General features: G+C 40.0%; 1 protein-coding gene across 2 annotated transcripts in view; it reads right to left on the bottom strand.

Moving 5' to 3' along the window:
• Sas-4 (spindle assembly abnormal 4) overlaps positions 1-24,757 on the bottom strand; it is a 202,940-nt gene that overhangs the window by 60,302 nt on the left and 117,881 nt on the right. For both annotated transcript variants that reach the window (XM_067144344.2, XM_067144346.2), the window contains exon 7: positions 4,572-5,374. In XM_067144344.2, the coding sequence (XP_067000445.2) occupies positions 4,572-5,374 (803 nt within the window). The remainder of the gene's footprint in view (positions 1-4,571; positions 5,375-24,757) is intronic.

The raw sequence follows: 24,757 nt of genomic DNA, 5'->3' as shown, positions 1-24,757 counted from the left end.
CTACCTCGCTGCACTAGTGAACATGTTCCAACTTATACACATCAGTACAACACCAGACGGAGAGCCAAAGCAACGGCTGAGAGAATATTCCCAAGAAATGTGAGGAAAGAGCGACTTTTCCAATATTAGGATAAGTCAACAAAGATCTAAACAGTAGTAAATTTTTTTTTACCACGGCCTAAATTCCTTTTTCCAGTTACACATCGAGATACAAATCACCAACTGCCTACAAAGTACAGTCAAATGCAAGACATCCATACTGTTTTCTCTAATGAAGTGTCAAATTTCACTGCAAACATCACCAGTTTTCTTCATATGTACATTACTCAGAATCTCTTAAACAAGACATGATACTACAAGAAGACGGGAATAACTTTTTCTTTTTTCTCAGTAGATCCGAGATTGCATGTTGCAGATTATATTTTAAAACCTATTTGGATATGTTATCACAGGTGTTTAAGGCAATACATTTTTAATCTAAGACTAGATATAGTTAATTTCATTTAACTCCCCCTTTCCCCTTCAAGGCTTAACAAAGTCAAAATTTTTATGTTGTTGTGTATGTTTTAAGACTAATATGATTAATATATCACCTAAACACATTGTAGCTGAAGATGTTTAGATACTACATGAAACATGTACTACTGAAATGTAAATTTGCCTAAGGAAAAAAAAAAAATTGTATCAATTAGGTGGATTTATTAGTTTACTTCACTTAGTTGTATAATACATTGGTAAAGACCATGAGGTTGATAACGTAACTCTGACGAACTTGTATTTCTTCGTAAGCTATAACAGTGTTCGCATATGTGAATGAACTCTTTGTTCTTGTAAATATCCACAAATAACTGAAGTTAAAACTTTGTGACGTGACAAGCGGTCATAAGTTTGATTTCAATGACATTTGGACATAATCCATTTTGTTTTCCCTAATCTTCAGTTATCTTCAGTGACCATACTAGTGAGAATCAATTTCTTTCATGCGAGTGAACTTAGAATTCATATTGAAGTTGATAGTGTAACTCTGACAAACTTGTATTTCTTTGTAAGCTATAACAGTGTTCACATATGTGAATGAACTCTTTGTTCTTGTAAATATCCACAAATAACTGAAGTTAAAACTTTGTGATGTGACAAGCGGTCATAAGTTTGATTGCAATGACATTCGGACATAATCCAATTTGTTTTCCCTAATCTTCAATTATCTTCAGTGACCATACTAGTGAGAATCAATTTCTTTCATGCGAGTGAACTTAGAATTCATATTGAAGTTGATAGTGTAACTCTGACAAACTTGTATTTCTTTGTAAGCTATAACAGTGTTCACATATGTGAATGAACTCTTTGTTCTTGTAAATATCCACAAATAATTGAAGTTAAAACTTTGTGATGTGACAAGCGGTCATAAGTTTGATTTCACTGACATTCGGACATAATCCATTTTGTTTTCCCTGATCTTCAGTTATCTTCAGTGACAATACTAGTGAGAATCAATTTTTTTCATGCGAGGGAACTTAGAATTCATATTATAAGTAATACATCAGTTCTGGTGGTATTCAGGGGGATTGTTCTTCGAAACTTGTTCAGTTAATCATGAGTGAGTGTGAACCCCGTGTAGAGATATTCTAGAATCTCTGGAATGTTTAGAGCTTTCCTCAAGTGACCCAGGGTGTGGTTCCATGGTGCAGATACGAGATCCATGATGAGGACGGCCCAAGGACATATAATTTTGTTGCCTTTGTTCTGGGGTCTGCTCGTCATCTTGTAAGATGAGGGAGATAGAACTTGGAAGTTTTAGACTACAGCACAGATTGGCCGTAAGGATATGTACCACGGCAAGATGACCGCCACAAATACACACCGGGAGGGGGGCTTTTCCCTCCAGTAAGTGGGAGTGCGTTGCTATAGCGTGGCCGATTCGAAGATGACATAATACAACTGCTTCCCTCCAAGAACCCCGAAGGGAAGTCTTCCATACCTTCATAGTTCCTTTTATTGCTCTCAACTTATTTGGAAGAGGGGTGGCCTGCCACTCCAGGACATAAACAAATGTCTCGGCTGAGAACAAATATCACTGGCTGGAACCTTGTAAGGCAATGGCTGCAATGTGACAGCCTCCTTGGTAGCCCTATCACTCAACTTGTTTCCATCTACACCCATGTGACTTGCGAGCCACATGAACGTGATTCTGGTGCTAGCATCCCAACACCCGGCCAGCAGGTCCGGTAGAGGAAAAAGAAACCCGTTATTGTTTACAATGAACGCACAGCCTACTTTCACTTCGCCCCTTGAACCATTCATGTAAACAACTACTGAATCTAGATACCGGCTAACAACGGACAGGAAGAACCGCCGATAAATGGAGGGGTCCGTGTTCTCATTTGGGCCGGTGTGCAGATTCAGGATTATTTCAGGTTATCGTATTATCCATGGAGGTACCCTACTAGGTCATTTGACAAGACAAGGAATTGAAGATACATCAAACAATCTGCGACTGCTATCCAAGCGTATACCAACCGGCTGCATTGCTCGTGGGTAAGCAGCATACAGCCAATCATTTCCATTTTGCAATATGCAGGGACAGTTCTAAGTTCAATTCTTGGACAATTGTATCTTTAATTTCCTTGTCAGCCAGTTTCTGTACATCAGTTCAAGAAGAGAGCTTACTTTTTAAAAATATATAACCTTCAAGCTTGAAACTGTGCTAGCCATCAATGGATTGAGATCCAATTCAATATGAGTGCTAGGATAAGTTCTTGCCCTCTTTATGAAATTCCTGAATCTCTTATTAATAAGTATGAAATCAGTTTGGTTTCTTACATCATTTTCTTCATCATCTGCTGGAGATGTCCAATGCTGGAGATGTCCAGATGTACAGTCATATTTCTGGAAGGTGGAATCAAGTACTGGTGATAACCACTTCTGTCTTTTGGCATAACTGGTAGAGCCTGTCTCCATGGTCATTGCTTTGTCCAAGTACCCACTCTCTTACAAAGTCACTTCACCACCCTTTTCCTATTTTAGCGTTGCAATGCTAATCTTTTTCACTGTGTTAAGGATGTTAAGTCACACATTCATAGAAGTTTTCTGCTCTGCTGTCATACTTTGCCAGCTGTATGGAGCAACAACTGTATTACATTTATCTGAAAAGGACTGCCATTAAGCTGCAAGAGCATAACTCTGATAAAGCTACAAAGCTAGAGACATATTTTATTTTATTCTTTGTGAATGAATATGCCTGCTCCATTGCAGTATAAGTTGTTATCTTCTAAACTGCCAGAGAAATACAGGACTCCTATGTCTCTTTTCAGAGTGCTTTTGCCAGACCACCTCAGTTCGCTCATCCCAAGCATGTCAACCCCGAGCTTCTTCATCTCGTTTAAAGTGTTGTCCAGTTTGCTGGCCATAAACAAACTTTACATATTCAAACAGCAAATCATAGATTGGACTGGATTACTTTGAGTTGGGAGATTCTTTGCTTCCCTAGCTGATTCAAGAGCTGCCTGGGACTAGGTGCCGTGATTTGATAATTTCTCACTACAGTGATGTCCTGGAGAAGTAGTTACCAGAGTTTCATTTGCTTATTCTGATGTTTAGTCAGCTGCCCCGAACCTGGAGTACAGACACTGCTGGTAACAACCCCTGACCTGGAGAACAGACATTACCTGCATTTTCTGCAGCTGATCCACTGGAGAACAGATGCTACATGATGGTATTCAGCAGCATTTCCTCCATTGAAGGACCATCACCTTATTAAAGCAGCTCCACCACTCTAAGCCGTTGATTCCTTTAGGAGATAAGGTTATTTCCCACCACCAACACTGCTTAGCATACAGTCAATGGCTGGATGGTCTACTCCATTATCGTAGTAGGATGACCTTTCTGGATTATCATTGTTATATCTCCAGTTCTATTTCTAATTCTTGCACTTAAATCACCCATCAACACTATACTATCCTTGTTGTTGATGGTAAGTACTACGGCACTCAGTGCTTCATAAAACTTGTCTATTTCATCTACTTCAGCTACTGCTTCACATGTGAGATAAAGGTTGAAACATTTCCTTAAGTTTTGAGAATTTACATGCCTAACAGAAACTATGTTGTGTGCTATGAACAGTCCTATTCCCCTTTTAACTCCAACTTCTACCTCTTACCCGAATACTGCAGAGTATTAGCCAATTTTTTTATGCTTTGCACAAATCTGGCACTACTGCACTGCTCAGGAAGTTATTATTATTGTCTTCATCATTCACTATTGTAAATGCCCTAAAACTCCCCCATCATAAACCTTTTTCTAGGGAAAGTAAATATATTTTAGTGTCCTGCTTCAAACCTACTAATAAAACTGACCGGTGATTTCCACGAATGGAAGTTGGTAAAATAGGAGTACAGAATTTAGCAATCAACAAAGCTGAATACAAAAAACAAAACAGAAGATAAGTGGTGTAAGTACATAAAATACACAGAGACAGTAAATTAGAACCAGTCCAGAAAAGGATTCAGATTCCAGACTGAATAAAATATTTAGATAGCTATGTTTAACAACAAGCAGAAGAGGAAGGTACTCACTCTGGAAAATCCAGCACCTCCATACCATCTGGATAGGTAGTATGCCATGTCTTCGTTTCCGCATAGTAGTACTTCTCCTTGCCATCCACTGAACATGTCTCTTTGACATCTCCGTTAAAGTAGATCACCTTTGTCATGGTGTTATCTGCCGATATCTTCTTGACATTGCCGTTTGGAAACCATATCTCCTGTCGTCCATCTTCAAATGCTTTCTCCCTGGTACCGTCAGCCTTTACAGTTTCAATAAAGGAACCTTTATTTGTTTGACTGAGCACTTGCTGCATCACCTGGTTCTCACCTCGCTCTTCACCAATGTGCGTGTTACCCTGTTTAGTGTTTATGTTACAAAGGTCTTCGTCTTGGTCACCTCCTTCCATTTCTTGCACAGTCGAACAGAAAGCATTGTACACCCTTTTATCGCTCAGATCATCTGTCTCATGAAACGTATTATCTACAGCCTTTTCATCTTCCTCCTCCACCACTGAAAGTTGAAACATGTTCTTAAGTTTAGAGAAAGAACTTCTGCTTGCAAGATTATGAAATCCCACCTTATGAGATGGACGCTCTTCTGACTGTATCTGTTGCTTTTTCTCAGTTTCTTGAGCAGAAGTTTCAGGTTGAACATTAGACACAAGATGACTTTGTTGCTGAACAACTTTCTGATGATCATGTTCTACTTGTGGGTTTTTCTTCGTAGCCATTGCAAGAGTTTCATCAATTTTTAGACTTCCCAGCTGTTCATTGATAACATGCATTGCTTTGGTGTTTGATGCTGCTTTTGGTCTACTGTTTGCAAAACGAACCTGCAAAACAAGACAGACTGTTAGAATTTCAACTGTTGAACTTGAGAAAAGTAAATTACCATTAACTTCAATGCATAATATTGGAAAATTAACTCCAGAGAGGAAGGAAGTGAAATACAGTTTACTTAAAAAGAACAATGGAAGGGGTGGCCAGATTAAGAAGTCCCCCCTAGAGAGCAGAACTTCAAAGTATGGTGAGAAACAACAGCATGGATCAGTAGCGGTGCTAAGGAGCTCACTCCCACCCCCCACCTCGCAATGATTAAAAATGGCCCCCTCATTTCCTGATAAGGAAAGTTTCAAGTTTATTTCATAGTACAGGTTGTATATTAATACAATGGAGAGTGATGATGATGATAATAATAAGTTACAAAATTTAGTTTTCAAACCTGAAGGAATTTAAATAATACTTATATAGTACAAACACACACACACACGCGCGCGCGCGCACGCACGCACACACACAAGAAATGCATATTCCAATTATAGTAACCAAAACATGCTGACCATCACAATATTAAGAAATAATCTTGTCCCTAGGACCAAATAATTTACTACTATTTAAAACTCAACTGTCCATTGGAGGCCTACTTAGCTACACCGGCTGCCGAGAGTTATAAACAGGCTCGAAACTTCAGTATTTAAAGTTTAGATAAGGAGGATGACTTTGTTATCGCATCGTCGTTGACTACTGGGTTCTCAGAACTGGCTAATTACTTCAAAAACCTTGTTGATTGTTGTGCGTGGCAGCAAGGGATGGTTATTATTGGAACAGGTTAGGAAACCCACATTCTCTCAGAAATAACTACCGTACTCCTATTGACGAAAGAAGCTCTGCACTAGCATGGTCTACGTTTGGAATAACCCTCTGTAATAAAAAATAATACTGTGTTGTGTGCTGTAGCTTTATCAGTATGTAAAATCACTCTTCACCTACTACATTAACTCATTCAGCGCCAAGCACGCAGATTGATCTTTTAAAACTAGCACGCTGGCAGTGCCAAACGTGTCGATTGACATTTAAGTGCATATTTTCAAACAGTTGATTTTAGCTCCCACAGTTGTCATCCAAATGCAGTCTAACTTTCACTGATTCAAAATGAAGGATCAATGTATCAATCGATAAACATACAAAGCACATTCCCTAGTAAAGTAACTTCCTGTTGACATCCGAACACGTGGTATCTTCACTTGTTGAGTAACCCCGTGTTTGTTTTAAGTTACTGTGCTCTGGTAAAATGGCCTGTAAATCATACAAAAGTGCCAATTACTTCCAGGAAAGTGATACACGGGGTATGTTAGAAGAAGTATATGTCGATTGTGAGTCGGAAAATCATTTAGTGCCTTGTTTGGAGGAAAGTGATAGCGATTCAACTGCTGAAGTCGCGAGTGATGAACCTAATAAAGTAGGTCCAGCGACAGTTAAGGATTTATTTTCGGAGGATATATCTGCTGTTGATTCAGATGACTGGGCAGACACCGATTAACCTGGACATGTCCATTATTCAAAGAACGCAGGTATGAGTGAATTACCTAACAATGAATCTTGCATGGCGTACTTCATGTTGTTTTTCACGCCAGCATTTTTTGTCATTTCTTGCAACAGAAACTAACCAAAACGTGGAACAACTTTTGAACACAGCAGCAAGACCATTTACTATATACTGCATGTATGATAATTGGAAGCCTGTTACTCTAGATGCGATGCAAACTTTTTTAGGACACTGGATGATCCGGTATCATAAAAAACGTAAGGTAGAAATGTTTTGGATAACAAACATGTTTGCTACTCCGATATTCATGAAATTATGCCTAGAAATTGCTTTCAGCTCATTTTAAACATTACTGAAGGTAACATGAAAATTTCATGCTATTATGTGTGTTATGTTTCTTCACATGCACTTTTATTTGTAACTATGTCAAACCAGTTCACCTCCCTTAGAAATGTCTGGCACAGGGCATTTAAATCACCTCCGAATGCCTGGCAGTGAATGTGTTAAGAAACAGTCATGGGCCCCTCACAAGCCATAAGCCCCCCACCCGCGGGGTCTGCGAGGTACTTATCGCTACCACTGGCATGGATTTATACCTCAAAGTAAATACAGTAGAGACAATACGCAACACTTTTGGATTTAGCCTTGTTAAAATGGGAGATAATTCGCAAATGGCGCTCCTAGAGGCGTGACCTGGAAATTCGCGCTAAATTCAAATATCAACGGAAAAGCATATACGGAAATGGATAAATAAATTACATCTAGAAAGAAAAAGTCATTAAGATATTAACTTCAAAGTTGGTAAAGCAATTCTGGATAAACAAATGAAGAATTATTTAACAGGTTATTACAGAAATTAGACATATAATCAAGGTGTGAAATGGACTACTGTGAAAGGGCTTGGTCCTTCATTTATGTATTACTTTTTTTAGCTTTAGCATGTACTTGAACCTTTACGGCTAGATTTGCCTTTTTTCTCATTTAAAAATATCGTATCATTACATTAAGACACTCATTATTAAAAATATCGGCACATTCCTTACACACGATTCAATGAATTAACATTTAAGAGCTGGACAATTTTCCTCTTAACTTGAAGCCTACTAACAGAAAGAAAATCTATAATTTAGGCCTCAAAAACATTCAAAATTTCCCTATAAGCTATACTTGCCATTACATTAGGATAAAGCAAATTTGCATCATTATTTTGCTTCAAAAAAATATGTACATTTCTTAAGTCACTCATATTTTCTTCACTGCTTGACAACGTATTACAGCATTTCAAATGGGGTAACTTGGAACACATGCAGCCACACACATATGCACATGCATTTTCCTGAATTAAATCAAAACCTACAGATCGCACCTACAACAAGTCATCGGTATTGAAGGTTAATTGCTGCACTATACAATAAAATAAGCTTATTATATTTTAAGCCAGTTAAAATATGGGTCGCGCAGGTCAGAAGTTTAGGAAGTACTATAAAAATCTTGTGTCTATTGAAGAATATGTATGCAAACACAATATTTACTTACATTTTCTTGTAACAAGGGAAACGGAAGAAAGACCGCGAATCCTTCTGCACTTCATAGTTATTGTAGCCAAACGCACCACATATCTTTCCACTCACATTGAGAGGAGATACAAAGGAATAACACACGCTACTATTTACTTATGTCAACTTACTGCAAATGCATAAATATCGCCAAAAACTTCACAAACATGCTCTTATGACAGAATCATTAACTCCAGGTCACTCCACTAGACAGAGCTCTCATCGCTGTCCCTCGATATCTCGCAGAGTGTAGCGGATTATCTCTACTGTATTTGCTCAAAGATACAACTTTCTGCAATGAGAAACATATATCTAGACATTAAAAAGACCTACAATAATGTACCACAGAATGTGTTAACTCATCAGGAAGTGCCATATGAGATTCTTCCTGGCCTTCTTCAGAGTCTTACAAATGGATTCCCTTCCTGACACCAACCCTATGTGGTTGGTAGTGTGATACGAGGTGTGTATATGAAGAGAAGTGTTAAAGAAAAAACAAACACACAGTCTCCCAAGTCAAAGGAATTAACCATGTTCAATTAAAATCTCTGACCCGGCCAGAAATCGAACCTGGGGCCCTATGAACCAAAGACCAATAGGCTATGGTTGTCAGATTTGTTTGGGGATAAAAAATAAAAAAAGAACGATTTTAAAAAATAAGAGGAAGACTGTCTTCTTCTTCTTTTCTTCATGGGGCCTCTAAATATTAGTTCCTAATTACCGTCAACCTCTAAGATCTTTTGCTACCATGTTTCTCCCTTCATTCCCACCTAGATATACCTGCTCCCTTCACAAAGCTGTAGGTTGTTCTTGTTGGGTCTTCTTGTATTTTTTCTCTCTCTTCACCTGCTAGTCCTAGAGTGGAGACTCAGATTCTCCACAGTGCCTCACATTCGAAAAGTATGTGTTCAGCTGATTCCTCTGCTTCATTGCATTTCCTACATACATTGTCTCTTATTACTCCAATTCTATGAAGGTGTTTTTTCAGATGGCAGTGTCCTGTCGACAGTCCTACTACACATCTTATATTTTCTCTGCTGAGTTTCAACAGTTCTTTAGTATGCATCTTGTTTGGTCCTTTTATCAGTTCCTTTGCAAGCCTGCATGCTGGAGAATTTTTCCAGTTTTCCATTTGTTTCTTTTGTATCCATTTTCCTATGTAGTGTCGGGCTTGTCCATAGGAATTCATGCATACAGGTTCTGGGCTTACAAAATGTGTTTCTGTTCCTTTCCTGGCTAGTTTATCTGCCTTTTCATTTTCTTCTATACCTGCATGGCCTGGTACGCATATTATTTTGACAATGTTCTACTTTGAGAGCTTCAGGAGAAGTGAGTGGCAATACCAGAGAATTCTGGATATTATCCGGACCACCTCTAGTGCCTTAGTGGCCACTTGGCTGTCCGTAAAAATGAAAATGTTCTTATTCTTATAGTTCATTTTCATATTTTCTTCAAGACATGTTGTTAGAGCTATCACTTCAGCTTGAAAGACTGTAGTGTGTCTACCCAGGCTCATCTGGATTGATCTCTCAGGTCTTCCACCGTTGATCCCTCCTCCTGTGTCATCCACAGTCTTTGAGCCATCAGTCCACCACACTATATCTTCTTTTTCAGTATTCCATTTGCTGATATCCCAGTCTTCTTTTTTTTATCTGGGTCTCAAAACGGTTTTTCAAAGTTGTACTTTGGTATCATATGATGAGAAGGCATGTGTAGAACTTCCTCTGTTATTTGTTAATTTTGCAGTGTCCTAGATGGGGACTTTGTGCATTCCAGCACTCTGATTGTGCCAATCTATATGAACTTATTGTAGCCTGTCCTTTTATGAAATTACATAGTGATGGGAGGTCTAGTAAAGTATTCACGGCTTCTGTCAGCGTAGTTCTCATAGCCCCAGTTATGGCTATGCATGCCATTCTCTGTAGGCTATCCAATTTACTGCTGACTTTTCCTTGACTTACTTTCTGCCACCAGATGATTGCAGCATAGGCCATCAACAGTCTAATGATCATTGTGTATATCCACATTACCATTGATGGTCTTAGGCCTCGTCTTCCTAATGGCTCTTTTACATGCATACATCATGTTCTTGGCCCGGGTTTTGTTCCTTTCTATATGTGGATTCCAGGTGAGATTTTTTTCTGACACTACACCTAGGTGCAGTGCCTGTTCTTCCATATTATATATATATATCTTGCCCAAAGAGCTTCAGTGATCTCATACCCTCTAATTTTCTCCTTCTTGTAAAAGGGACCAGAGTTATCTTGTTCGGGTTGACTGATAGTTGTTCTTCCCGACACCAGTTCTCCACAAGGTTGAGTGATCATTGCATGAGGTCCTGGCACTCATCACGTTACCTCGTACTACAATCACTAGGTCATCTAGAGGAAGACTGTACAAAACTAAGGAAGATTTTTATGAAATGAACAAGTTAAATGTATTAGTTATGCCAATTTTTGGGTATAACATCATTAGGAATTATTACCTATGAAAGTATGAACCTAATTAGACAGTATCATGCCAACCATATTTTTGAGATGTTTTGGTACTGCAAGTAAGTTAGTGTTGTTTTGACTTTCCAAGATAAGTTCTCTGTACAACACATTGAAGTTGAGAAACACTAGAAGTTCAGCTTTTATCAAGTCTATAAATATTTGGAACTTTGGATATGCCTACCCCATGCCTGGCCTGAAAGACTCACTGCATCAAGAAAATGGGTCTAAGGTTTTCAGTACGCTGGATTTCAAATCCGGATACTGGCAAGTGGAGGTCGAGGAAAGTTCTAGACCACTGACCGCCTTCGTGACACCGAGAGGATTGTACCAGTTTGCAGTAATGCCTTTTGGATTGAAGAATGCTCCTGCCACCTTCATGCGACTAATGGATAAGGTATTATCAGGATATGTTGGAGATTTCTTCGAAATGTATCTTGACATTTTAATTCACAGCAAGAATTTTTAAGAATACCTTGTACATCTGAGGAAAGTGCTCGACTGAGCTCGATAGCTGCGGTTGCTTAAGTGCGGCCAGGATCCAGTATTTGGGAGAAAGTAGGTTCGAACCCCACTGTCGGCAACCCTGAAAATGGTTATCCGTGGTTTCCCATTTTCACACCAGGCAAACGCTGGGGCTGTACCTTAATTAAGGCCATGGCCACTTCCTTCCCACTCCTAGCCCTTCCCTGTCCCATCGTCGCCATAAGACCTATCTGTGTCGGTGCGACATAAAGCAACTATTAAAGAAAAGAAAAAAGTGCTGGAACGACTGAACACTCATGGACTGACTTGCCAAATGAGAAGTGCCACTTCGTCCAGTACTACATAGAATATCTTGGCCATGTCCTAACATCTGAAGGCTAAGAAAGGCAACCGGAGAAGAATTGAGCTGATGATATAGATGTTCATTCCCATAGGTGCGCTAGGTACCAACTGATGAGCCCACCCTAGCACACGAGGGTGAAACGCTGGCAACCAAGAATGAGTTAGCTGGAAAATTTATAATGTCCAATAACGGACCATTTATATTGGTATTATAAATTTACTCATTCAGGACAAATATTTCAGATTCCCTATGGGAATCAACATCTATATCATCTGATGGCCAAGCAGGCATCAATTTTTTATAATGAGACAAAGTCTCTTAGTGCATTGGCACTGCCGGTGGCTCCAGTTAGCCTACGCAGTGGCCTCCACGGTATGCACTAGCCAGCGTATTGGTAGGTGTGCTAGGTACCAACTGATGAGCCCACCCTAGCACACGAGGCCGAAACGCTGGCAACCAAGAACGAGTTACCTGGAAAATTTATAATGTCCAAAAAATGACCATTTATATTGGTATTATAAATTTACTCATTCAGGACAAATATTTCAGATTCCCTATGGGAATCAACATCTATATCACCATATGCTATGTTGGGCTCATCAGTTGGTACATAGCACATCCACCAAGACGCATGGCTAGTGCATCTTGCATCTGGCAAGATTATTCCATTTAGTGTGTAAGATGAATGAGACAGAAGCGCCATCCGATTTTTGGCAGAATGTTGTTATACCTATTCCCAAGAAAGCCGGTGCTGACAAGTGTGAAAACTACCGCACCATTAGTTTAGTATCTCATGCCAGCAAAATTTTAACATGTATTATTTACAGAAGAATGGAAAGTCAAGTTGAAGCTGAGTTGGGAGAAGATCAATTTGCCTTCAGAAGAAATGTAGGAACACTTGAAGCAATCCTGACTTTACGTCCGATCTTAGAGGATCAAATTAAGAAGGACAAGTCCACGTACATGGCGTTCATAGATCTAGAAAAGGCATTCGATAATGTTGATTGGACCAAGCTATTTAAGATTCTGAACGTGATTGGGATTAGATACCGAGAACGAAGAATTATCTACAATCTGTATAAAAATCAGTCTGCAGTCATAAGAATCGAGGGCTTTGAAAAAGAAGCAGCTGTCGTGTCCCCCCAGGGACTTGAACTCAGGACTGCTATTCCCTCCGAGGATCGAACCCAGGGAACGTAGGAGGAATAGCTGTACCTGATATATTAGGAACCAGCCTGTAATAGAAGCTTGAAGTCAGGTATAGGCATACCCGGTAAAAGAAGGTTTGTAAAATAATTATATTGAATAGTTAAGAGTGGAAGTCATATTTCTTGCATGTTAGGAAATCTTGAGCAACAGAGAAGTTTGTCATACAGGACGTGAGTCATGTTGACCGGGGCATGGTTTAACTCCATAGACGCAGTAAGAAGGTACTAGAAACGTCTCTTGGATACAGGCCTCTGATTGGCTAGAATTACGGAAAGTTCGGTAGTCACGTATGCCGGTTTCCACAAGCTTCCAGAACATAGGGTGTGGCCCCCGGAGGCTATAAAAGGGCAGGGAAATCATGATTCAGGGCTTCTATCATTCATCTCGCGGACGAGTTGCTAGCAGAATCTCTGCCGGTCGGCAGGACGATTACGCAACCAGCATTATTAATAATAATAATAATGTCTTCTCAATCCTGACTTAGAACAGAAGACTAGTAGACAACTTCTCGCTCAAGACTTGCCAAAATTAAGTCTTGCTTTTATTGTACACAGTGTACATACTGTATTTAACTCTACGTATCAGAATACATTATCTCCACGGGAATCCACTTCATCGACTTCCTCTTTCTCTGTACCTTAGTTGAAACTTCCCAACCTATACATTCCTACCACTCAGGAACGATCCAACCAACCTTCCAACCAATCTGACATTTCCTACAAGCTCACCTAAGCTCAAACCCTGTCTGTCACGACAGAAGACAAAAATTTTTTAATCTGTATAAAAATCATTCTGCAGTCATAAGAATCGAGGGCTTTGAAAAAGTAGCAGGAATCCAGAAAGGAGTGAGGTAAGGCTGCAATTTGTACCCCTCCTCTTCAATGTTTACATAGAACAGGCAGTAAAGGAAATCAAAGAGGAATTTGGAAAGGGAATTGCAATCCAAGGAGAGGAAATCAAGACCTTAAGATTTGACGATGATATTATTTTATCTGAGACTGCAGAAGATCTCGAGAAGCTCCTGAATGGTATGGATGAAATCTTGGGTAAGGAGTGAAAAATGAAAATAAATAAGTTCAAAGCAAAAGTAATGGAGTGCAGTCAAACGAAGGCAGGTGATGTAGGAAATATTAGATTAGGAAATTAAGTCTTAAAGGAAGTACATAAATACTGCTACTTGGGTAGTAAAATAACTAATGATGGCAGAAGTAAGGGGGACATAAAATGCAGACTAGCACAAGCAAGAAAGAGCTTTCTTAGGAAAATATATTTGCTCACTTCAAACATTGATATAGAAATTAGATGTTCCTGAAGACTTTCATCTCAAGCTTGGCATTGTATGGAAGTGAAACATGGACAATAACTAGCTTGGAAAGAAAGAGAATAGAAGCTTTTGAAATGTGGTGTTACAAAAGAATGCTGAAAGTGAGATGGATAGATCGAATCATGAATGAAGAGATACTGAATCGAATTGGTGAGAGAAGATCGATTTGGCTAAATTTGACGAGATGAAGAGATAGAATGATAAGACACATCTTAAGACACCCAGGACTTGTTCAGTTGGTTTTTGAAGGAAGTGTAGACAGTAAGAACGCTAGGGGTAGACCAAGGTATGACAAGCAGATTAGAGCAGATGTAGGATGCAATAGTTATGTAGAAATGAAAATGGAGAGCTGCATCAAACCAGTCTATGGACTGATGAATCAAACAACAACTACTTCCTCAAGCCTAATTTCACCAACATCATTTTCCTCCTCCCCATAAGCTTGGTTATTCGCAGCACCACCAGGAAAATTTCCTTTCATGATGAGAAGATTTTCAAAATATTCCCTCACCCTGTCCAGTGATTCCCTGGGATCTATTATGAGTTCACCTGAATTACCCAAAACACTGTTCATTTCCTTTTTCCCTTCCTAGGATTCTTTATTACTGTCCAGAAAGTTTTCCCTGCTGCTTGACCTAGCCTTTTCAGGTTATAACCAAATTCTTCCTATGACTTCTTTTTGGATTCAACAACTATTTGTTTCGCTCAGTTTCTTTCATCTACGTACAATTCCCCGTCTGCATCGATGCTAGCTTGGAGCCATTTCTGATAAGCTGGTCTCACTTCTAGTTGCTTTACGTCGCACCGACACAGATAGGTCTTATGGCGACGATGGGACGGGAAAGGGCTAGGAGTTGGAAGGAAGCGGCTGTGGCCGTAATTAAGGTACACCCCCAGCATTTGCCTGGTGTGAAAATGGGAAACCACGGAAAACCATTTTCAGGGCTGGGTTCGAACCTACTATCTCCCGAATACTGGATACTGGCCGCACTTAAGCGACTGCAGCTATTGAGCTCTGTGGTCTCACTTCTTCATTCCACCAAGATGTTTGCTTTTTCCCATCTTTACACACAGTTGGTCCTAGGCATTCACTTGCTGTTTCCACAACAGCATCCCTTTATGCCACCCATTCACTTTCTATATCCTGAACCTGCTTACTGCCCACTGTTCAAAACTTCACACTAATCATATCCATGTATTTCTGTCTAATTTCCTTGTCCTGGAGATTTTCTACCCTTATTCATTCGCAGACAGATTTCACTGTCTCTCTCCTAGGCCTAGAGATACTTAGTTTACTATAGATCATATAGAGATATCACTGAAAAATCTGCAAAAAAAAACCCATACATTCCTAACAGATTTCCTGAACTCGGAATCGGATAAAATATAGTCTATTATGGATCTGGTACCCCTAGCCTCCCATGTGTAGTGGTGAATAGCCTTATGCTTGAAGAATGTCTTCGTAACTGCTAAACCCATACTAGCACAGAAGTCAAGTAAATGCTTCCCATTCCTATTAGCTCCCATATCTTCTCCACATTTACCACTTACCCTTTCGTATCCTTCAGTTCTATTTCCAACTCTTGCACTGTAATCGCCCATTAGCACTATCCTATCCTTGCTATTGACCCTGACCACGATGTCATTTAATGCTTCATAAAACTTGTCAACTTCATCCTCATCTGCACCCTCACAGGGTGAATACACTGAGACAATTCTCATCCTAATTCCTCCAACTGACTGCCAAATCCACACACATCATTCGGTCATTTACGTCCTAACAGAAAATATGTTGCGTGAAATAGTATTCCTGATAAAAAGCCCTACCCCATACTCTGCCCTTCCCTGTCAACACCCGTCAAGTACACTTTATAATCTCCTATCTCTTCCTCGTTATCTCCCCTTACCCGTATATCACTTACTCCTAGCACATCCAGATGCATCCTCTTTGCTGACTCAGCCAGTTCTACTTTCTTTCTTCCATAAGCCCCATTAATATTAATAGCTCCCCATCGAATTCCATTTCGTTCGCCAAGTTGTTTCCAAGGAGTCCATCGCCTGTCAAATGGGAGTGGGACTCCGTTACTCCCATAGGTCCGAGGCTTGCTTAAAATGTTCTGAGCTCGGTAAATTTGTGAAGCAGGAGGCTATTCTACTTACACATAGTCCAAGTGAGGATCTCTCCTCTAACAGGTTAGGGACCACTGGTGGATTGTATAGTTCTAGACGCCTGTGCACAAGGACGGCCAAGACTCAAAATATATGCGAGATGCCCACTCCCATTCCATGGCAACTGGTATCCCGACTCTTAGGACCACTTACTAGGCCACTCGGCTGTTGCCCATGGTTCACGAACTAGGACATGACTACAGTAACACAACACACCAAGAACCATTACCACTGTCTTAAAAAAATATAATTCGTCCATAATGCTGCACAAATTCACTAAAAATTCCAGGTAGTACTAGACTATCATTAAACTTATCTGAATCTTCATCCACAACAACAAAAGAGAAATTCTGCAGGATTGAAGGGCAATCAGGAATGCTTAGCAAATAGCCACTGATAGCACTTTAGGTGTTATTCAGTCTTTATAGAGAAGGTCCTAGAGAGAGCTATCTCTGACCACTCTAAATAAACAAATTCAAAAAATTCAATTCCTCCCTTCTATTTGCTGATACTGAAAAATGACTGTAAACTTTTCTGCCATATTTGACATTTGTGTTATCAACACAGTAAGAAGATTCATGCTTTATATTAAGAGAATTGATGATGATGATTGTTGTTTAAAGGGGCCTAACATCTAGGTCATCAACCCCTAATGGTACGAAATGTAATAAAAATTTAAAAGTTCAAAATCATCCACTGACCAGAATAAAAAATGTGATGAATTTTGAATGGATGGATATGAATTTAAAACAATCAATGGATCCGACCCACAAACTATCATAAACAAGAGTATTACTGACCAAGGGACTGCTTCAATCCTGAATCGAGGATTCTTGTTGTCTAAAGGGGTCCAAAATCCAGGTCAACGACCCCCCATAAAGGCACTTATTGCTAGTAAAGTAGGACCATGGTATTTGTCATGTTGCAGTACTAATCAAATGTAGCGTAGACTCATGGTGTTCCACACATTATGGTACTACTCACAAATATTGTACGTTGCACAGGTAACATAGACCTATGGTGTTTCGCACATAATGGTGCCACTCATAGATAACGCTAACCCTTGGTATTCCTCACCTAGGTGTACTAATCATGGGCACCAGTATCCCTGTGGTGTTCCTTATGTAGTGGGTACTAATCACAAGCAATACAGACCCACGGTGTTGCTCATATAGTAGTACTAATCATAGGCAACGCCCAGACCTGTGGAGTTTCTCACAATGGTACTAAACACAGGTACTGGAAACTTACAGTGAACCACTGTCTGCTGCTACCAATCACAAACCTATTGTGTATCTAACATAGTGGTACTACTCGCAAGTAAAGGCAACGCATGGTGTTCCCCGTACTAATCACAAGTAATTTCACGGTTCTAACACAATCATCCCTTGATCGCCCCCTTACAACAGGCAGGTGATACTGTGGGTGTATTCTTCGTCTGCATCCCCCACCCACAGGGGATAGACAGAGAGAAAAAAGAAGAAAAAGAAGGGATCCGTCACTTCGGAAAATGAAGTAATGGACAAAGAAAGGCAAGGGCCACGAAGGGCTTGAAAACGAAAGACTCCCTAGGCCTCGAATGCTCTAATACCATCGGGGTCGGAAAAGAACAAGAGCGACCAAGGGAGGTCGGACAAGATAGATGAAAGTAAGGAGACTGGCGCACGTAAGTGGAAGCAAAGCCAGAACTCAGCTAAGGGCCCCGTGGTCGTCAAACCATGCTCCCAAGTTGAGAACCCCTGGGGCCCCTTTTAGTCACCTCTTATGACCGGCAGGGGATACCGTGTATGTATTCTTTGTATGCATTCCCCACTCATGGGGGGTTATCAAGAGAATTAGACAGTAAATTTTCATTAAGCGGGAATATGCAATCAGCTGATTCACTGTCTTGTTCTGTGAAATCTGATAGTTTATGCTCTATGCCTTCACTTGGATCAAAATATTGAAGACAAACTGGGAACATTTTCTGGTTCAGTGTATTTGAAGCATCTGTTGCAACACACAAGAAAAGATTGGTTTTCTTTGGGTCCTTCAGTACTTGTAGGAAGTCTTCAACACTCTTGGGAGCAAACATGTTTCTTAACCAAATATTTGCCTTATGTACGTCTTCGCAGTTTCGAAGTCTTAAAAAATAGTACCAAACAATTTGTTGCAACAGTCCAAATTTACATGGCTTTGATTATGTTTCATGTTACGATGCACAACTGTCAACTCAGAGGCTGTAATATTATCTCCTGTGATAGATTTGCTATTCAGGAAACGGGACTTGATGTTGCCTGTGGAAGAATTGCCTTTTCTTTTAACATATGTCCTTTGGATGAAACACGCTGTTTCAAGTTGTTTTAACTGCCATGAGCTACGCTAAAATCTCTGTTGCATAGATTACGTTTTTTATCTTCGTGATGAGGTTGAACCCCGACAAAAATCCAACTTCTTTAACTATATCTGGTTATACTGCATTTTCTTCTGTCTTTTGAGTGGTGTAGAAGGATCATAAACACTGTAATCGAAATTGACTTTCAACGTATTAGATCATGTTACGTACATATATTCTGATTTTGGGGAAAGAAGAAGAACGTCAAACACATCAATACCTTTAACTTCTCTACATGAACTACCAATTAGATCCCTAAACACGGTGTATGGTTCAAGATATTCTGATGTTGAAAGTTATCATAGAATGGGAATTTGATTTAAATGAGAGACTTCGTCATTTTCTAAATCACCTATCATTATGCTCCTTGGATTACAGAGTGATTCCACATAATTTCATCAAATATACCATACCCATTGCCTTGTCTCCCTGTAGAATAGAGCAGGCAAACCAAAGGTTCTGATGATGTACAAGACAAAAGTTCAATTAATCATGGCATAGCTCTTGCTGAGATGGTCTTGTACATCGAAGATTCCAGAGTAGACAATGAATGTGTGCCCATATTCAAACTAGCTGACCTTGTTAGAATGTACTCCACCAGACTGGATCAACTCGGAACATGCCAAAGTAGCCGTGTAAACTGAACACACCTGAAAAACAGGATCCCAGCACATTTCCCGGACCTGCAGGCTCGTAAGGAAAGCCGCGATGACCTCCTTGCCTTTGATGAAGATGTGGAACAAGCAATAAGGAAGGCACATGAGGATGATTCAGACACTGATGGCATTTACCTTGTAAGGGCTACAAACATTGTTCACAGAGAGATTTTCGAAATGAAATATCTTTACTGGTACGTTCGACAGACAATGCCAAGAATCATCCGTGACCAAATTATTAGTGGCATTGGTTTCTATGATCCTATATGGTCCCAATATCCGAACCCAGTCAAGCTACTCATCGAAGCCTCAGGTAGCACTAACATTGTTACAGTTACTAGCATTCAATAGCTTTGCACGTTGCCGAGAAAATAGTTACCAAACTTCGAGACATAAGCAAGAAAGAGTGACACTGCTCGCTCTGTATGCAGGAGTGCTGATCCACAGCAGAACTGGCAAAAAGGAACTGGTGGATTGTCTTAGTGCTGAGTATTTCCACAAGTATGGATTGAAAAAGCAGTTTGTCCTCCGAAACTCAAGGGTCAACTATTCACCACCGCAGCAATCAATATTGATCATAATCCGAGTGCTACAACAGCTCAGCATTCATTCCATGGAACAGGCATTTCCCTATTCCAGAATCCATGACGTGAGGGAGTGGAGTGGACCGTTCCTACATGATAGCTCTGGACAACAGACATGCCACCTCCAACAGAGGCTTTGACAAACTGCTGCAGTCATACACTGATATTCCATCAGTTACTCTGAACAATCCATGGCCGCCAAAACTGAAAGGACCCAACAAATCTGATTGTTAACTCATCCCTGATGCCATGAATGCAGAACGCAGATGGCTGGATCATGTCAAGCAAGTGATGACCATGGAAAAATTGCCAATCAATGAGAATATATCTTGGGCAGCATACCATGCCTCCTGCAATGAATATGACAAAACAAGTGACTGTAGCATTTCAATCAGATGCCTGCTGCCCCTGTTCTATGAAGATGCAAAATCAGTAGCCATGATTTGTCACGGGATGGACATTGTGAAGAATGCAGTAGATATTCTCAATCCTGGACAAGCTCACATCATAATTGCAGAACAATCCCTGTACAAGATTTGCAAGCTAATTCAATAGACCTGGCCAGGTATCTATGGTGGAGACAGATTTGTGGTAATGTTTGGTGGCCTGCACATTGAAATGAATGTTTTCAAATTGCTTGTTGAACTACTTGATGGCAGTGGATGGACTGGTGCACTTACAAAAGCAAATGTGGCCTTTTCAGGAACAGCCAATTCATATCTGAAAGTGAGTCATGTCATCCGCACTCCTCATGCTCATCAGGTTACAGCCTAAAGCCTGCATATCCTGCTTTAAAAAGCCTACAGTGAACACAACAGCACCCAGGTAGCCGAGCAAAGTGTAAAGAACCCAGAAGACTGGTGTTAAGAGCGAGCAAATGTCATCCCTCAGTTTCACTTCTGGTTCTCAGTTCTGCAACTGGAACTTCAGGTTTTGATATTAGTGAGATCTTTTAGGGAGGGAAACTTCCAACTGTACATATATTCGTTGGCGCAGGATGCTTCTTTACAAGACTGATCATATCTCGGATGTGGATTGGTATCCAGTGAGCATAATGGGTGTGGTTGAATGAGAAGAACCAGCTTGATCATTGAGTAGGTGTACCTACTGTTAATGCTATTATCAAGGATGGAGCATCATTGTGAATAAAGCCAGGCACTACATGCACCTTCGCAGACTATGCCTCCCAAAAAATTCCTGTTCTACATTACCAGACAACTGCAGCATATTCATTGCATTGATGTTGTGTGGGATGAATATATACTGGCAGCTTAAAGGTATGCACGAGCATTGTTCGCGGTAAAGGAAGCCGAAGGCACATGGATTCTTGTAATACAGCGCCTAGAAAGTGGCAGGAATTTCTGAGGAATGACAATAACAAGTCAGCGTTTCCTTTTTCTTATGCCTTCAAATAGCAAATGCAAATCTTACAACGGATGGCCAGGTTATTGTCACACACTACAAGGATGTGCTGTGTACCCAATCAAGGAACACCACCGCACCTGCTCATTGCACTCAGGAGAAAGCCGACAAGGATTTTCCTGCATGTCTATACTGGTCATCTTTCATTGAATATCATTGCGAATCGTCAGTTCAATAAATAATAAATAACATTCATCAATCACTACTGATCTGCATTTAGACCAGCCGTCCAGGTGGCAGATTCCCTATCTGTTATATCCTAGCCTTTTTTAAATAACTGCAAAGAATTTGGAAATTTATTGAACATCTGCCTTGGTAAGTTATTCCAATCCCTAACTCCCCTTCCTAAAAACAAATATTTGCCCAAAATTGTCATCTTGAATTTCCACTTTATCTTCATATTGTGATTTTCCCTACTTTTAAAAACCACTTCAAATAACAAATCTTACAACAGATGGCCAGGTTATTGTCACACACCAAAAGGATGTGCTGTGTACCCAATTGAGGAACACCACTGCACCTGCTCATTGCATTGGACTTGACCTTAAGATTGTCAATAGGCTGAAGATACCCAAAAAGTACAAAACATGTACCTAAAAAGTGTATGTAATTCATGTAGAATTCAATGACTATAAAATGTGAATTGTATTGAATAGGTGGATATAGTAAATTTTATTCTTGAAAAATTTTACTTACTGTTATCTTCAATACAGAACAGACATGAGATTTGTTACTTGTAACATACCACTTAGTCGAGCAGCTCGTCTCCTTTCTGTCAAGTTTTCCCAGCTCAAAATTTGCAAGATTTTCGTAACTCTATTTTGTCGGAAACCACCCAGAACAAATCGAGCTGCTTTTCTTTGGATTTTTCCAGTTCTCGAATCAAGTAATCCTGGTGATGGTCCCATACAGTGGAACCATACTCTAATTGGGGTCTTACCAGAGGTTTGTATACCCTCTCCCTTACATCCGTACTACAACCCTAAACATACCCTCATAACCATGTGCAGAAATCTGTGCCATCATTTCAAATAACCCTATATTTTACTATACTTGGTGACACAACCTCTTTATGTGGTCATGTTGAGAAATCTTCGTGGCTGTCATTATATCATCCTGGCATAATCATGAATACAATATTCCTCCCACTCAAATGGATATTCAAATGCTGTCAACCATGTTTATTGTAAAGTGATGATCTGTACAGTAGATTCTGATGTCTTGGTATTAGTCACAACAACTGTTCAGGAGCTAAGCATTGATGAACTGTGGGTTGCCTTTGCATCTGGCAAAAACTTCAGATACTTACCAGTCCAAAAGATTGCAGGTGGCTTTGGAACAGAGAAATGCAGAGCCTTGCTCTTCCTATATGCAATTAGTGGACATGACACTGAATCATCATTTAGTGGCCATGGGAGAAAGACTGCATGGGACATTTGGAAGAAATTCAATGATGTAAATCATGCATTCTGCACCTTATCATCAAATCTCACCTGCGTTGATGATTAGTTTCATGTACTGGAGCGGTTGGTAGTTCTGCTCTATGACTGTATGAGCGGTGAGGAAAATGTAAATGAGGCACGGAAGCAGTTGCTCACCAAGAAAGGTAGACCAATGGAAGGACTTCCACCAACTCAAGCTGCTCTTGTGGAACGTACAAAAAGAGCTACCTACCAGCCAGGTCATGTTGGGCACAGATGTTTGTAGCTGTTCCCACGCTACCTTCTCCAAGCAAATGGCGGTGGCTGTGCATGATTGAAAAAAGGCTGGGAATTCAAGTGGACGACACTTGCAGAGGCATCTCATGCCTCTTGTGAACATCTCAAATGTGGGTTAATGTATCCACCATGATGCACACAAAATGCTGTCAACTTGTGTACACGGATTTATTTCCAATTATTCACAAATCAAACACACATAACTTAATCACTGTATCACAAACAAAACACTTCACTCCAAGGATGTCAATAAGCCACCATTTTAACAACTGCATGTCAACTACCAACTTTACTAAACCAATTCACATACTTCAAACACTCGTTAGCACGGCGCACGTCTGGTCAGAACAATTCCTGTTAAACCATGACTCCTACTAAACAGTAACTACTCTCTATCATCAAGACTGCCTCCTTATATAGGTGCTTGGCCAGGCTTCCAGAAAGATATGTTACAAAAAACCTTCTTGTAAATTTTCGAGTGCCTAACAACATGGTTATAATGTACAGGAATATTCTACCATCATCTCGTCTGATCTAGTGCCAATCTGGTTGTTACAGTGTGTTACACCATTCTGTAGTGGAATACAAATCATATATATATATATAGGTAATAATAAATTATATACAGGTTCTTAGAGCCTCCAGCAGCGGCAGCGCATTGGCCTCTCACCGCTAGATACCGTGGTGCTAATCCCGGTCACTCCATGTGTGATTTGTGTTGGACAAAGCGGAGGCGGGACAGGTTTTTCTCCGGGTACTCCGGTTTTCCCTGTCATCTTTCATTCCAGCAACACTCTCCATTATCATTTTATAGCATTTATCACTCATTAATAAATCACCTTGGGCGTGGCGACCCCATTGTAATAACAGCCTATATATGTTTTATTCATTACATCCCTGACCCGGTCAATGACTAGAAAACAGGTTGTAGGATTTCATTTTCATATAGGTTCTTACATTAATTGAACTCATATAAATGTATGTCTATATACAGTACGTTTCATGACATAACCTCACAAACACTGTGATAATTCGACTACGTAAATAATAATAATACTAAATGGATGTAAACACTTCATAGCCATTCATTACAAGTAATAATAATAATAATAATAATAATAATAATAATAATAATAATAATAATAATAATAATAATAATCTTAAAATAATAATAATCATTCGAGCTCAATACTTGCATTATTTACCCATGGATGAGAGAATATTGTTTTCAAGTTATATCAGTTTATCACACTTGCGTCATTATCCCCCATATAACTTGAAACCATTTCCACAGTCTATCACACTCGTCAATTTTGCCTTGATCGTAGATGGTATCTTCTCTCTTCCTCAATGTCGCTGGATGTCCTCTCCTCCTCTTGACCGGATCGTACCGTGTCAGGGGTCGGGGTTGCCTCGCCGCCAGCCTCTCGCTCGATGATAATCAATGCATTCTCCTCATGACCAGACTGAGCTGTGTCGTCAGTAGCCTCTCCTTTAGGTGAACCCGTGGTAGTATATGGCTCACTCGGTAGGCGCAGCGGTTGGGTGACTCGCTGC

Source organism: Anabrus simplex, chromosome 3, assembly GCF_040414725.1.
Source record: "Anabrus simplex isolate iqAnaSimp1 chromosome 3, ASM4041472v1, whole genome shotgun sequence".
NCBI classification, from domain to species: Eukaryota; Metazoa; Arthropoda; class Insecta; order Orthoptera; family Tettigoniidae; genus Anabrus; species Anabrus simplex.
The sequence above is the reverse complement of the archived record's forward strand: the minus strand, read 5'-3'. Positions and strand labels throughout refer to the sequence as shown.